Raw genomic sequence first — 16750 nt, forward strand, 5'->3', positions numbered from 1 at the left:
TGAAGCATGTTCACGACCTTTTGACTTAGGGCGATATCATCCTCGGTTTTGTGACCCAGTTCCTAGAGGAATTCACAAAAGGCGTTTGACTTTCTGGTGCTCGGGTCGGACCTCATCTTCTGTAGCCACTTTACTTTTGGGCCGAGCTTCTCCAGTGCGTGGATAATTTCTGAGGGAGAAACACAGAAATTGCGAGCAGACATTTAGGGAGGCATACCTTTCTCTTTTTGGTGAGTCCCTGTTCGCGGCCTGGATGGTCTTTCATCGTGATAGGAAAGCGGTAGAAGGCACGTCTGACGTATAGCTGATGTCTTTCTCGGTTGGGTTGGGGACCTGCTAAATCTCTCCTATTATTATTTCTCTGATCCTTTCTGGACTCGACTTGTACTAAGGTCAGCCGTTGGGTTGGTCCATTTAGGTCGTCTTCGTCAGTTCGAACTTCGCCGCAATATATATTGTGTATTCCGTCCCAAGTGGTTGGGGGATATTTCAGGAGCCGACTCAATAGCTTTCTGGTCGCCATCGAATCGCTTCTATTCAACCCGTTTTGGAAAGCCGCCATGGCCATTCCTTCTGATACGTTTGGTAAGGTCATTTTTACGCGGTTAAATCGAGCAAGGAAGTCCCTCAGCCCCTCTCCGGGTGATTGTTTGATGGCAAATATATCATTTACTCTTGCCTCCGCCTTCTTGGCTCCGGCATGGTCCGTTACGAATTTGTCGGCCATATCCTCGAATATTTCAATTGAGCGCGCAAGCAGTTGTGAATACCAAGTTAACGCGCCTCTGGTAAGGGTTTCGCCAAACTTTTTCAATAAGATGGAGGGTACTTGCTTTGGCGAGGTCATTTCCTTTTACTGCGGTGACATAGTGAGTCAAAAGATACTCAGGGTCCGTCGTGCCGTCGTATATTTTTAGGTACAGAGGCATTTTGAAGGTCTTAGGTATGTTATGCGGTGCGGCTTCGTCACTCTACGGTTGCTCGACGAACCGGCCGGCGTCTCTTTTTGGCTAGAGTTTTGGGGCGCCCGGTATATTGTATACCCTTTCTTGATGCTCTTTCATTTGATCTTGGAGCATTTTGTTTTCATTTTCCATCTCTTCCATTTTCCTCAAGATAGCTGTGAGGGCATTGTTACCTGCATCATTAACATTGTGAGTGATACTTGTTGCGAGCGGAGGGGGCCGTGTTGTTCGACTGCTGTTGGTGCAACGCAGGTTCTTGCACCCCATCTGGTTGCCTTTTGAGCGGGTTTGTCAAGGATGCCGGTCAGCGCATTCCTTAGCCAAGCCTCGAGCAATTTTTTCACCATCGGTGGCGCTTCTCCCATTATGGACGTTGAGGCTCCTTAACCGTGGGACGTTGTAATGGTACCATGAGGTGGGGGTGAACCGTTCCGCCTAGGAGAGGTGTTTGGTGTCATATCCTCACCCTCCGTTTCGAAGACCTCGTTGATGGTTTTAAGGAGGTTGGCGGTGAGGTCGGCTACTGCCTTCCTCCTTTCTTCTCCATTACCTGCCATGTTAGATCTATGTGCACAAGAAAGTGTAGGGCATTGCATTTTTTCTTTGGTTGATTATAGAAGCGACCCGACCGGTCGTTTTGCCTTTTAGAACCCTGTTTCCCTAAATAAAGCCTCCCGTACTTGCTTTAACTAATCTACGACTTGCGGGGGCGGTCGGTTCGGGAGTTAGAAGAGTTTTTGAGTGAAAAATTGCCTAATTGTTTCTTTAAGAATTCCTTAAAAGGCCACATTTGACTTTAGTCAACTTTCTTGGGAAATGGACCCGGATTTGTGATTTGGCAATTTCTGAGGGTCCGTGGGAAAATATGGGACCTGGGCGTCTGTCCGGAATCGAATTCCGAGGTCCCTATCCTGAGTAATGAATTTTTGATTAAAATTGTTTAATTGAAGTTTTAAAGAACTAAAGAAATTAAGAAATCATTGATTCCCTAGGTATCGGGCTCGGATTTTGGTTCCGAAGCTTGGTGCAGGTCCGTAATGTCATTTAAGACTTGCCCGTGAAATTTGGTGCCAATCCGAGTAGTTTAAGGGAGTTTTGACCCGTTAGAGGAGAAATAAGAACTTGAAGATTCAATAGTTTGATTCATTTGGTTTTAGGGGGTGATTCCAAGATTTAGCATTGTTTTGGGTGATCCGAGGGTTCGAGTAGGTCCGCCTCGTAATTTCAGACTTGTCGGTGTATTCGGGCGGGGCTCGGGAGCCCCGAGCGTCAAACGAGCGAGGTTCGAGCTAAGTTATAAATTAATAGCTGAAGTTGTTGCTTCTGTCATAACCGCATCTGCGGTTCTTGGACCGCAGATGCGGTTAGCTCATCGCAAAAGCGGAAAGGGCCAGGCCAAGGGGAAACCGCAGAAGCGGTTCCGCTTAAGTGGCCCCCAGACAGCAGAAGCGGTCCAGGTCCTTAGGCCCAAATCCGCAGAGGCGGCTCGAAATCCGTAGAAGCGGACCCGCAAAAGTGGGCACCTGACCACAGAAGCGGTCCAGGCTTCTTGGGCCATTTCCGCAAAAACGGGCCTATTTCCGCAGAAGCGATTTTCGCAGAAGCAGTCCTGGCACCGCCAGAAGCGGAAATCGCTGGGCAGAGAGTTCATTTAATTCGAACTCAAAGGCCATTTTTCATTTCTCACTCCACACTTAGGCGATTTGGGGGCTTCCAAAGAGAGGGTTTCAACATAGCACTTCAAGGTAAGTTACTCCCATTCATTATTAGTTTAAATACATGTATATTAGGTAGATTAAACACTAAAAATGAGATAAAATCAAAAGGTTAGAGCTAGACCTAGAGTTTTGATAAAATTAAGATTTAAGCATGGAATTTGTTATGAAAAGGACTAGAATTTATATATTGTTGATCCTTAGGTTGTAGAGAACATTTTCCTTCAAAAAATATCAGAATCTGGGCACGTGGGCCCGGGGTCGGAATTTAGGAAACTTGTGGAAAAGGTTGGGAAATTACTTAAATCGTTAGAATTCGACCTTTTAAGCCTTTATTGACTAGTTCTTACCTATTTTAACTAGTTTGTGATCGTTCGGCTTCGAATTAAGAGCTTGGGCTTGCTCTTGATATTGGGAGCACGCTTTGGAGTGAGGTGAGTCTCCTTTCTAACCTTGTAAGAGGGAATTGTCCCCATAGGTGTAATAACTGAATAATTGTTGCTAAATGCGGGGGCTACGTACGTACTAGGTGACGAGAGTCCGTGCGTAGCTACTATGATATTAATTGTATGGGTAGTTTAGGACCCACATCATGCCTAATTTGAAAGTATCTCTTATTTAAATTGCCACTACGATCATTCATGATATGCTACAAACCTAAAGGAAATATGAAATGAACGTATGAACTTGTTAAGCCTTGGTAAGAGCTTCCTGGTATATGTATGAACCTTCGTGTGCATTCTTGATGTTTTCTTGATATTTATGGATCAGGCCGATCGCCTGGTGAGAATAGATGCATCTATGGTTTGTGTCGTTCGATCCTCGGCAGTGCACATTTTAATTCTGTTGGAGCTATATATATATATATATGTGTGTGTGTGTGTGTGTGTGTGTGTGTGTGCGCTAATACTTGAACATGACATGCCTACTTGCTTAGAAATTAAAAATGCAAAAGGGAAACTGAAATAAGGACAAGAATGTGGTTATTGCTCTTTGTTATAACTTGTTGAATATTGGTGACTTTCATGCTTAGAATAGCACAATTATATTATATTATCTTGACCCTAGTGAGTATCAAGTCGATCTCTCGTCTCTACTTCTTCGAGATTAGGCGGGATACTCACTGGGTACATATTGTTTATGTACTCATGCTACGCTTCTTTACTTAAATGTACAGGGTCTGAGGCAGGTGGATCCGGTTATTTCTCTGGTGCGCATTCGTGAGCAGGCTTGGGACTTCTACGGTGAGCTGCTTTCCTTCCATGTCGATCCGCAGCCGAAGAAGTCTTTCTTTTCTATTGTTATTTCCTGTCTATTCGGATCCAGATAGTAGGGTAGTGTGGTATTCTTTTGGATGTATATTCTACTAGTTGCCCGTAGCTTGTGACACCAGGTTCTGGCACACACTTTGGTAGACGATTATTTTGGGGTTGTGTAATCATATTATTACAGTATTCAGTTCTTCTGGATTAAACTCCAATTTGAGTGTTTATTTCACCTATTTTAATTAACAGCAACATAAGTATGTTAGAAATGTTTCCGCAATTGGCTTGTCTGACAAGGGTGTCAAGCGCCCTCATGACCTATTGTGAAAATGGGTCGTGACAACATGGTATCAGAGCACTAGGTTCACGTAAGTCTCACGAGTTATGGGCAAACCTGATAGAGTCTTGTTGATCGGTACGAAGACGTCTGTATTTATCTTCGAGAGGCTATAAGGTATTAGGAAAGACTACTCTTTATTCATTTCCTGTCGTGCAGTGCTTAGAGTACTAAATTTCCCTCGTCTATTCTCTCACAGATGGTGAGAACTCGTACCGCCGACGTTCCGGACCGAGAGGAGCTGCTCCCCCCGTTACGAGAGGCCGAGGTAGAGGCCGGGGGAGGGCACCGCCCCGTGGTAGGGGACGAGGCCATCCTAGAGCTGTTCCAGTTGCACCACCGGCAGATCCTGTGGAGGACCCTATTATTGAGGAGCAGGACGAGGTGCCCGCGGCTGAGCCTACCCCGACGGATTTTATGACAGCACCGAGATTTCAGGAGGTCATGGGCCGCATGCTACGGTTCATGGACACTATGACTCAGGCTGGTTTATTTCCAGCAGACCCAGCCACTTCACAGGCAGGAGGGGGAGCCCAGACCCTAATGCTCAGGCTCCAGGCCATGCAGCTACAGTATATCAGACTCCGGGTGCACTACTCGCAGATGGGGCTCAGCCAGTTACTGCAGTGGCACCCCAGCCCAGGCTTCATCCTCCAGTCTTCGGGGGTGAGCGTCATGAGGATGCTCAGGACTTCATAGACAGGTGCAGGGACAGGCTGCACAACATGAGGATATTGAAGTCGCATGGAGTTGACTTCACTACTTTTCAGCTTGAGGGCAGAGCACGTAGATGGTGGCGTTCTATGTACTTGGCAGGCCAGTAGGTTCTCCTCCCCTCACTTGGGGTCAGTTCACTCAGTTATTCTTGGACCAATACATTCCGCCGTCAGAGAGGGAAGAGCTGCAGTATCAGTTTGAGCACCTAGAGCAGGGTCAGATGTCAGTGACCGACTACGAGGCGAGGTTCTCTGAGTTGTCTTGCCATGCACTTATGATACATCCCACAGAGGCAGAGAGAGTGCAGAGGTTTGTTGCGGGAATACATCCCACTATCCGGTCTGGTATGGCTCGAGAGGTAGAGATGGGTACAGGGTACCACCTAGTAGTTGAGATTGCACGCAGGATTGAGGGTTATCGTCTGAGGGGTAGAGAGCAGATGCAGCAGGATAAGAGGGCCAGATTCTCCGGAGAGTTTAGAGGCACCCCAGCTAGGGATAGAGGTCAGCTCGGTAGGGGTCAGTCCAGTAGGCCCCCAGTTTCAGCACCACCACCTGCTCAGGGTGCTCCCGCGCGCTCCTAGTTTAGCGCCATACCGGAGAGTTCGTATCGCCCTCCAGCCATTAAGGGCTCCTCCAGTGGGTATTCAGGTCCTCCAGATTCTTCCGGTCCTCATTTCAGTGCTATGACGGAGGGTTCATACCGTCCACCGGCTATTCAGGCTTCTTCCAGTGGATCTTCAGGTCATCAGAGTCAGCCCTCCGGGCAGCAGGTCGCTGCACCGCGGAGTTGCTTTGAGTGAGGGGATCCTGGTCACATGAGGAGGCATTGCCCCAAACTTCGGAAGCAAAGCAGTGCAGCAGGGTCAGCAGCCCATGACTCCAGCATTCGCTGCCCAGCCACCTTGAGGTGGAGGGCAGATGGGTAGAGGCCGTCCTAGAGGTGGAGGCCAGACAGGGAGAGGTCAGCCAGCTACTACTCAGTCAGGTGGAGGTCAGACAGTCGGCGCTCCAGCCAGGTTCTATGCCCTTCCAGCCAGGCCGGATGCATTGGCCTCAGATGCCATAATCACAGGTATTATTCCCGTTAGTGGTAGGGATGCTTCGGTATTATTTGATCCAGGGTCTACTTATTCGTATGTATCATCTCTGTTCGCTCGCTTCCTGGTTATTTCTCCTGAGCCCTTGGGTGTTCCTGTTCATGTGTCCACTCTTGTGGGTGATTTTGTGGTTGTGGATTGGATCTACCGGTCCTGTGTGGTCACTTTCTGTGGTCTCGAGACTAGAGCTGATCTTCTGTTGCTCGATATGATTGATTTTGAGGTCATCCTAGGAATGGATTGGTTATCTTCATATCATCTCGTCCTTGATTGCCATGCCAAGACTGTTGCACTAGCGATGCCAGGATCGCCGAGATTGGAGTGGAAGGGTTCCATAGTTGATATGCCTAGCAGGGTTATTTCTTTCCTAAAGGCTCGACACATGGTAGAGAAGGGATGTTTGGCCTATCTAGCTTATGTTCGAGACGTCACTTCAGAGTCTCCGACGATTGATTCAGTGCCAGTAGTCCGAGAGTTCGCCGATGTTTTTTCTTCTGATCTTCCTGGCACGCCTCCGAATCGCGATATTGATTTCTGTATTGATTTGGCTCCAGGAACTCAGCCTATATCTATTCCTCCATACCGTATGGCTCCTAAGGATTTGAAGGAGCTGAATGAGCAGCTAGAGGAGTTGTTAGCAAAGGGGTTTGTCAGGCTCAGTGTATCATCTTGGGGCGCACCAGTGCTATTTGTGAAGAAAAAGGATGGGACCATGCGAATGTGCATTGATTACCGCCAGTTGAACAAGGTCACCATCAAGAACAAGTACCTATTGCCTCGTATTGATGATTTGTTCGACCAGCTGCAGGGAGCTAGGGTGTTCTCTAAGATTGACCTAAGGTCAGGGTACCATCAGCTGAAGATTCGGGACTCGGATGTTCCGAAGACTGCATTCAAGACTAGATATGGCCACTATGAGTTTCTGGTGATGTCTTTCGGCTTGACTAATGCCCCGGCGGCATTCATGGATCTGATGAACCGGGTATTCAGGCCTTATATTGATTCCTTTGTTATCGTCTTCATTGACGACATCTTGATATACTCACGTAGCCTGGGGGAGCACGAGCAGCATCTAAAGTAGTGCTTCAGACCTTGCGAGGGCAGAAGTTGTATGCTAAGTTCTCCAAGTGTGAGTTTTGGCTTGAGTCAGTGGCATTCTTGGGGCATATCGTGTCCGGAGAGGGTATTAAGGTAGATCCCAAGAAGATCGAGGCAGTTCAGAGTTAGCCACATCCCACTTCAGTGACCGAGATCAGGAGTTTCCTGGGGTTAGCGGGTTATTATCGGCGATTTGTGCATGGCTTCTCATCTATTGCATCACCTTTGACTAGACTGACCCAGAAGGGTACCCCATTCATTTGGTCCGATGATTGTGAGGAGAGCTTTCAGAAGCTCAAGATGGCTTTGACTACGGCGCCAGTTCTTGTGTTGCCTTCCGGTGCAGGGATGTGTACTGTGTAATGCGACGCTTCACGCGTTGGCTTGGGATGTGTGTTGATGAAGGAGGGGTGAGTTATTGCATATGCCTCACGTTAGCTGAAGATTCACGAGAAAAATTACCCCGTGCACGATCTGGAGTTGGCAGCGATTGTTCATGCTCTTAAGATATGGAGGCACTATTTGTATGGTGTGCCTTGTGAGGTGTACACCGATCACCGCAGCTTACAGCATTTATTCAAGCAGAGGGATCTCAAGTTGAGACAGCGCAGGTGTCTTGAGCTGCTGAAGGATTATGACATTACCATTCTTTATCATCTGGGCAAGGCGAATGTGGTCGCGGATGCCTTGAGCAGAAAGACGGAGAGTATGGGAAGTAGCTTGGCATTCATTCCAGCAGAGGAGAGGCCCCTAGCTCTGGACATCCAGTCCTTGGCTAACAGACTTGTGAGGTTGGACATTTCAGAGTCCAGCCGAGTTCTAGCATGTGTGGTTGCTTAGTACTCGCTATTGGGGGAGATTAAGGCCCGACAGCTTGATGATCCACATTTGGCAGTTCTCAGAGAGACGGTACTTCAGGGAGGTAACAAGGAGGTTTCTATTGGCGAGGATGGCGTTTTGCGACTCCAGGGTCGCCTGTGTGTTCCTAATGTTGATGGTCTGAGGGAGAGGATCCTAGAGGAGGCACACAGTTCGCGATATTCTATCCACCCGGGGGTTACGAAGATTATCGTGATTTGAGGCAGCATTACTGGTGGCGGGGGATGAAGAAGGACATAGTGAGGTATGTGACTAAGTGTTTGAATTGCCAGCAGGTCAAGTATGAACATCAGAGGCCAGGTGGGCTACTTCAGCAGATGCCCATACCAGAGTGGAATTGGGAACGCATCACCATGGACTTCGTAGTAGGGTTACCGCGGACTTTGCGGAAGGTTGATTTAGTGTGGGTCATTGTGGATAGATTGACCAAGTCAGCCCATTTCATCCTAGTGGCGACTACTTATACAGCGGAGAGGTATGCTCAGATCTATATTCGGAAGATAGTTCGATTGCATGGTGTGCCGGTTTCCATCATATCAGACCGAGGCCCTCAGTTCACTTCCCATTTCTGGAAAGTCGTGCAGAGTGAGTTGGGGACTCGCGTAGAGCTTAGCACAGCATTCCATCCCCAGACCGACGGACAGTCGGAGCGGACAGTGCAAATCTTGGAGGATATGCTTAGAGCATGTGCAATTGATTTTGGAGGGCAGTGGGATCAGTTCTTGCCTCTAGCAGAGTTTGCATACAACAACAGTTATCTGTCCAGCATAGAGATGGCCCCGTATGAGGCTTTATATGGTCGACGTTGTCGTTCCCCTATCGAGTGGTTTGAGCCTGGCGAGGCTAAGTTACTTGGTACAGATTTGGTACAGGATGCCTTGGATAAGGTAAAGTTGATTCAGGAGAGGCTCCGCACAGCTCAGTCCAGACAGAAGAGTTACGCGGATCAGAAGGCGCATGATGTATCATCCATGATTGGCGAGAAGGTTCTCTTGAAGGTCTCGCCAATGAAGGGCATTATGAGGTTCGGGAAGAAGGGCAAGCTAAGCCCCGGGTTTATTGGGCCCTTCGAGGTGTTGAGACGAGTTAGGGAGGTTGCCTCTGAGCTTGCTTTACCCCCCAGTTTATCGGGAGTTCATCCGATTTTCCATATTTTGATGCTTCGGAAGTACCACGCCGACCTATCACACGTGTTGGACTTGAGCACCATTCAGTTAGATGAGAGCTTGGGCTATGAGGAGGAGCCAGTTGCTATTATTGATAGACAGGATCGCTAGCTAAGGTCCAAGAAGATTTCTGCGGTGAGAGTCCAGTGGAGGGGCCAACCGGTCGAGAAGGCGACCTGGGAGTCCGAGGAGGACATGCGGAGCAGATATCCCCACTTATTCAGCAGTCCAGGTACTTTTCTATGTACGTTCGAGGACGAACGTTTGTTTAAAAGGTGGAGAATGTAACGACCTGACAGGTCGTTTTGCCTTTTAGAACCCTGTTTCCCTAAATAAAGCCTCCCGTACTTACTTTAACTAATCCACGACTTGCGGGGGCGGTCGGTTCGGGAGTTAGAAGAGTTTTTGAGTGAAAAATTGCCTAATTGTTTCTTTAAGAATTCCTTAAAAGGCCAAGTTTGACTTCGGTCAACTTTCTTGGGAAACGGACCCGGATTTGTGATTTGGCAATTTTTGAGGGTCCGTGGGAAAATATGGGACCTGGGCGTATGCCCGGAATCGAATTTCGAGGTCCCTAGCCCGAGTAATGAATTTTTGTTTTAAATTGTTTAATTGAAGTTTTAAAGAACTAAAGAAATTAAGAAATCATTGATTCCCTAGGTATCGGGCTCGGATTTTGGTTCCGAAGCTTGGTACAGGTCCGTAATGTCATTTAAGACTTGCCCGTGAAATTTAGTGCCAATCCGAGTAGTTTAAGGGCGTTTTGACCCGTTAGAGGAGAAATAAGAACTTGAAGATTCAATAGTTTGATTCATTTGGTTTTAGGGGGTGATTCCAAGATTTAGCGTTGTTTTGGGTGATCCGAGGGTTTGAGTAGGTCCGTCTCGTGATTTCAGACTTGTCGGTGTGTTCGGGCGGGGCTCGGGAGCCCCGAGCGTCAAACGAGCGAGGTTCGAGCTAAGTAAGAAATTGAAGAAGAGCTGAAGTTGCTTCTTCTGTCATAACCGCATCTGCGGTTCTTGGACTGCAGAAGCGGTACCGCAGATGCGGTTAGCTCATCGCAAAAGCGGAAAGGGCCAGGCCAAGGGGAAACCGCAGAAGCAGCCCAGAGACCGCAGAAGCGGTTCCGCTTAAGCGGCCCCCAGACCGCAGAAGCGGTCCAGCTCCTTAGGCCAAAATCCGCAGAAGCGGCTCGAAATCCGTAGAAGCGGACCCTCAAAAGCGAGCACCTGACCGCAGAAGCGGTCCAGGCTTCTTGGGCCATTTCCGCAAAAGCGGGCCTATTTCCGCAGAAGCGATTTCCACAGATGCGGTCCTGGCACCGCAGAAGCGGAAATCGCTGGGCAGAGAGTTCAGTTAATTCGAACTCAAAGGTTATTTTTCATTTCTCACTCCACACTTAGGCGATTTGGGGGCTTCCAAAGAGAGGTTTCAACATAGCACTTCAAGGTAAGTTACTCCGATTCGTTATTAGTTTAAATACATGTATATTAGGTAGATTAAACACTAAAAATGAGATAAAATCAAAGGGTTAGAGCTAGACCTAGGGTTTTGATAAAATTAAGATTTAAGCATGGAATTTGTTATGAAAAGGACTAGAATTTATATATTATTGATCCTTAGGTTGTAGAGAACATTTTCCTTCGAAAAATATCGGAATCCGGGCACGTGAGCCCGGGGTCGGAATTTAGGAAACTTGTGGAAAAGGTTGGGAAATTACTTAAATAGTTAGAATTCGACCTTTTAAGCCTTTATTGACTAGTTCTTACCTATTTTAACTAGTTTGTGATCGTTCGGCTTCGAATTAATAGCTTGGGCTTGCTCTTGATATTGGGAGCGCGCTTTGGAGCGAGGTGAGTCTCCTTTCTAACCTTGTAAGAGGGAATTGTCCCCATAGGTGTAATAACTGAATAATTATTGCTAAATGCAGGGGCTACGTACGTACTAGGTGACGAGAGTCCGTGCGTAGCTACTATGATATTAATTGTATGGGTAGTTTAGGACCCACATCATGCCTAATTTGAAAGTATCTCTTATTTAAATTGCCACTACGATCATTCATGATATGCTACAAACCTAAAGGAAATATGAAATGAACGTATGAACTTGTTAAGCCTTGGTAAGAGCTTCATGGTATATGTGTGAGCCTTCGTGTGCATTCTTGATGTTTTCTTGATATTTATGGATCGGGCTGATCGCCTCGGTGAGAATAGATGCATCTATGGTTCGTGCCGTTCGACCCTCGGCAGTGCATATTTTAATACTGTTGGAGCGGGCCGTCGACCTCGGTGTGATTGCATATATATATATATATATGCTGATACTTGAACATGACATGCCTACTTGCTTAGAAATTAAAAATGTAAAAGGGAAACTGAAATAAGGACAAGAATGTGGTTATTGCTCTTTGTTATAACTTGTTGAATATTGGTGACTTTCATGCTTAGAATAGCACAATTATATTATATTATATTGACCCTAGTGAGTATCAAGTTGACCTCTCGTCTCTACTTCTTCGAGATTAGGCAGGATACTCACTGGGTACATATTGTTTATGTACTCATGCTACGCTTCTGTACTTAAATGTACAGGGTCTGAGGCAGGTGGATCCGGTTATTTCTCTGGTGCGCATTCGTGAGCAGGCTTGGGACTTCTACGGTGAGATACTTTCCTTCCATGTCGATCCGCAGCCGAAGAAGTCTTTCTTTTGTATTGTTATTTTCTGTCTATTCGGATCCAGACAGTAGGGTAGTGTGGTATTCTTTTGGATGTATATTCTACTAGTTGCCCGTAGCTTGTGACACCAGGTTCTGGCACACACTTTGGTCGACGATTATTTTGGGGTTGTGTAATCATATTATTACAGTATTCAGTTCTTCTGGTTTAAACTCCAATTTGAGTGTTTATTTCACCTATTTTAATTAACAGCAACATAAGTGTGTTAGAAATGTTTCCGCAATTGGCTTGTCTGACAAGGGTGTCAGGCGCCCTCATGACCTATTGTGAAAATGGGCCGTGACAATTATAGATCTAAAAGAAACTAAAATTTTAACTAGAAAATTTCCCACAAACGGCGCCAAATTGTTTGACAAGAAAATAATTCTTTTTGGCTAAACTAATTAATCAATATTTAAGAGGTTAATTCTGGTTAAATATAATAACCTTAGATCTAAGATAAGTGATGTAGAAGATATATAAAGGGGATGATACAGATTTAATGTATTGTATATTAAATGTTTCGGATGCAATAATGTGCTAGAAGTGTCAAATATTAAATGGAAATAAATGGAACCCAATATAAATAAAGAAGAAGATTCACCCAATATTGAATGAGGTGAATGATGCCTTTGCTCTGACAATGATGAGTGACAAGTAACTATAAGAATATTGAAGACTTTCTCGGATCTGGTGGAAATGACAAGAAATAATCCAAAAAGACGGATCTCTTTAGAAAGATGTTCTTTGTATTTATCTAGAGAGCTTGCTTTTCAAAAGAGTTCTTATCACCTAGAATATTACATACCCTTTGCCTTATCTCTCATTCCTTTTTATATGGGACATCCCCCAAAGGACCCTAAAAGTACAAATACAAATGAAATATTCCCTCTAGGATCCCAATACATAACTAACCTCTACTACTACTTTGTGATACTCGATCTCGGCCGTGACTGACTGCTCAGCGATACGTTCTGTTGATCACTAGTCGGCCTCCGCCAAATTGCTCATGATAATTTTGAATAACTCCTGATAATCGCCTCTTCGTGCTGAATTTCCGTAGTCGGATTTTGACCTATACAGAATCATCCTCTTCTCAAATACTCCCATCAAACACTACTAATTCAACAGTAATATCATGCTATAATTATTTTACTACAAAATAATATTTTGTACACATTCTTATTAAAATAATTGTTTATTTTTCAATACAAAACTTATTTATATTATAAACTCAATGAAAATACTAAAAAATACAAATATATAGTGTACAACATGATTTGGTGGTGCGACAAGTAGAGTATAACAAAAAATCCTCAATGATATGATAAAGTTTATAGAGCTTTAGTAAAAAAACTAAGAAAGATACTTTTATTATGTGGCTAATAGGAACTTCCTGGAAGACATTCCAAAACAGACTTCATGGATTATCCAGAAGATTATGAAGGCATCAAAGTACTATATAGAAGCAGGATAACATATACAACATGGATCATTTCTCTTCAAATAAGTTTTACCAGAGGCTAAGAGGTGAGTTTCCAAAGGTGGCCTGGAGGAAAATGGTATGTAATAACCTTGGACTGCCCAAATGGATCTTTGTATTACGGCTAGCAGCTCATGGCAAGCTATATACAAGGGATAGACTAAGTAAATGGGTGATGACTAGCGATACAACATGCCCTTTGTGTGGCCAGGAAACTGAAAGTCACTCCCACTTGTTCTTCGCATATGAAGTGGCTGCTCAAGTCTGGCATAAACTTCTCAAATGGAAAGGTATCAACAGGAGGCCTAGGAACTGGGAAGATGAACTACAATGGGCAATCAAGTTTGCTAGTGGAAGGTGTGCGAGAGCAGAGGTGTACAAAATGTGTTTTGTAGCTGCAATCTATTCTATACGGAAAGAAAGGAACATGAGAGTATTTCAAAGTAACCAACAACCTGTGAATCTAATGACCAAACATATAATCCAAGAGGTGTATTTTAGAGGTAGTCACAAACCCAAAGTAGCAAGATGGTTAGCAAATTTTGACTTCTACCCTACTTAAATAGTAAGTAGTTTGCCTTGATAGTTTAGTTCATAGTTGATTTTGATCATGAGAGTGACTTGAAGTGTTGGGACTCATGTCCAACTCCCAGTCACCAAATGCTTTGTAATTCAGCACCTATTTTGGTAATAAAATCTTTTATTTACCAAAAAATAAAATAAAATTAAGAAATTAGTCCCTTACATTTTGTCCTCTCTCCCCGCCCGAGTCCGAAACTTTTCTAATGTTTTTTTGGATAAAAAATACGTTTTTACTACTAAAAAAAAGTTACCTAAATACCTAATTCGCAGTACTATACTGCGAATTACTTTAACGGGAATTTAGCTGTTAAAGTAATTCGCAGTAGAGTACTGCGAATTATTAACTAAAAAAATAAAAATTTTTAAACTAATTCGCAGTACAATACTGCGAATTGAGTACACTCCAATTTTTGGGCCCAGCAATTCGCAGTACTATACTGCGTATAAGCAATTCGCAGTATAGTACTGCAAATTGCCTTAACTACAATTAATAGTTTATAAGAAAGATGGTTTTAGAAGATAAAATAAAACACACTTGACAAAATAAACAAGGAAGCAGTTCACCTACCCATACTTCATAATTTTCTGGTGGACTTGATTTAATTTCTTAAATAAAAGCATTGACTTTGACCGAGTGCAACGCATGCTACTCAAGACCCGTTTGTCCATAATTTCTCAGAATTTTTTTATCAAAAATGTATTTGTCCATGAAAGTTTGCATGTTTTTTGAAAATGAGTTTTTTAAAACCAAACTTTTTTCCCACTCACAAAACTGCAATATTTTTTCAAGTAAAATGCATGTCAAATCATAATTTCAAATTTCAAAGATCATTTTCAACTTAACTCCAAATACCATTTTTTTTCAAAAATTACACTTTTTATGTCCAAACACCTTATTAGTAAACAATAATTTGAAGAAGGAAATACCAAGAGAGTTATTTTCAGCGTGCTCAAAGTAGTCGTCAATTCTAGTTAGCATTACCATTTCTACTTACTAAAATTATGATTTTCCAAAAATAAATTCAACCACTGGTCCCTAATAGTTGACAACTTTAATTTGACGTTTTGGTTTGATCTTTCAAAACCGCTCTTAGCATTAATAACGAAGTACAATTACTCAAAAAGCAGGCCATTGTACTTTCTTTTTTTAGAATTGTTTACACAAATCACTCCTTCAGATAAAAGTGTTAGTCTCTACGGTCAAGTAATTTTTTAGCTGTTTTCACACATATTAAGAAATTCACCTTTTAGTATTAATTGTAATGAAATTGCTCATATTAACGTTTACTATCTCTTCACATAAACACTCCTAACACATATTCCAACACTTTTTACTCCAAGGGCAATGTAGGAAAAACATAATTAATTCATTCTTGAAATCTGAACAAATCAGTTATTTTGGACCACAAAAAAGACCAAAATATAACTTATTTTGGACCGGAGGGAGTATGTGTTATGTTTAATTAATCATAGAGTTATGTTACTCGAATTTATTACCAACACATAAAAATGTTAAGTCTAATTAATTTTTAGAGTACAAGAGTCAAGACATTTAAGTTTCTTGTGAATTCAAATTTGATTTCTCATAACTTTAAGCCAAAAGTTAATAATTTTAGCAAGCACAAAAACGACCTAGATTTAATACTCCCTCCATTCACTTTTAATTGTCACCTTTGGACTTTTCCCAAATATCTTTGGTAAATTTTATAAATGATCATATAACTATGACTTTTTTCACCAAAGTCAAATAGCTTTGTTTTCTCCCCCAAAAATCATAAAACTTTTATTGATTCACATAAAAATCATAATGATTGAAAAATTCAACTTTCAGTAGTATTTCTTATTCCGTGATTTTTAGATTTTATTCTCAATCTAATAAATAATAATTCAATAAAAATAAGAATGACCCAACCAGAACCTATGACCCAATATATATATATATATATATATATATATATATATATATATATATATATATATATATATATATATATATATTATAAAGTGAATCCTTCAAAATACGATGCTTCTATCTTTTATTTTATTTTCCAAAATTTTTATTCAAATTGATACCATATTTGTTTCAAGTGCTCTCTAATTATACTTTTTTTGTTTGTTGTTGTTGTGAGAATCTCATGCATTCCGAACTAAGTTTTCTGGAGGGAAGGATTCACTTTTAATTTTATTCTAAATTAATTTGTATATATGGGTATCGGATCGATTGAGTTGGGTATTCCTATTTTAAGAGAAAAATATAAAATTGACCAGTAGACCGAAACTAATTGATATTATCGGCTATTATTTTCTAGAGCGGCTAAAAAATATATATTTCTTTATTTTAATTGAGTTACTATTTAATAGACTGAAAATAAAAAATAAAAAAATACAGAAAAAGAAAATACTACAAGAAAATTATTTTTTTCCGGTCATTGTATGAGTTAGTGAAAGTTTTATGATTTTTGCGTGAGAAAAAATAAAGTTATACGACTTTGGTGAAAAAAGGCATAGTTATATGATCATTTGTGAAATTTACCCGAGAAATGCTTTAAAACCATAGTTAAAAACAGTGAATTATTACATACTATTATCGTTACCTTTTTAAACAAAAGGAGTCGTCTAAAACCTAAAAAAACAAATTACTACCTTAAAAGCGTACCAACGTTGTTAGAAGTCGCTCTTCCCCAAAAGGGTTGGTCCATTTAACAATTGAACGCGGAATATGGCTTTGG

General features: G+C 42.7%; 1 protein-coding gene across 1 annotated transcript; it reads left to right on the plus strand.

The window, feature by feature from the left end:
• Positions 1–13443: 13443 nt before the first annotated feature.
• LOC109208841 lies at positions 13444–13796 on the plus strand (the record flags this gene model as incomplete). Its single annotated transcript, XM_019371995.1, has 1 exon — positions 13444–13796. A coding segment is annotated over exon 1 (353 nt), but the record flags the coding sequence as incomplete, so codon positions are not given.
• Between the last annotated feature and the right edge of the window lie 2954 nt (positions 13797–16750).

Source organism: Nicotiana attenuata, unplaced genomic scaffold, assembly GCF_001879085.1.
Source record: "Nicotiana attenuata strain UT unplaced genomic scaffold, NIATTr2, whole genome shotgun sequence".
NCBI classification, from domain to species: domain Eukaryota; kingdom Viridiplantae; phylum Streptophyta; class Magnoliopsida; order Solanales; family Solanaceae; genus Nicotiana; species Nicotiana attenuata.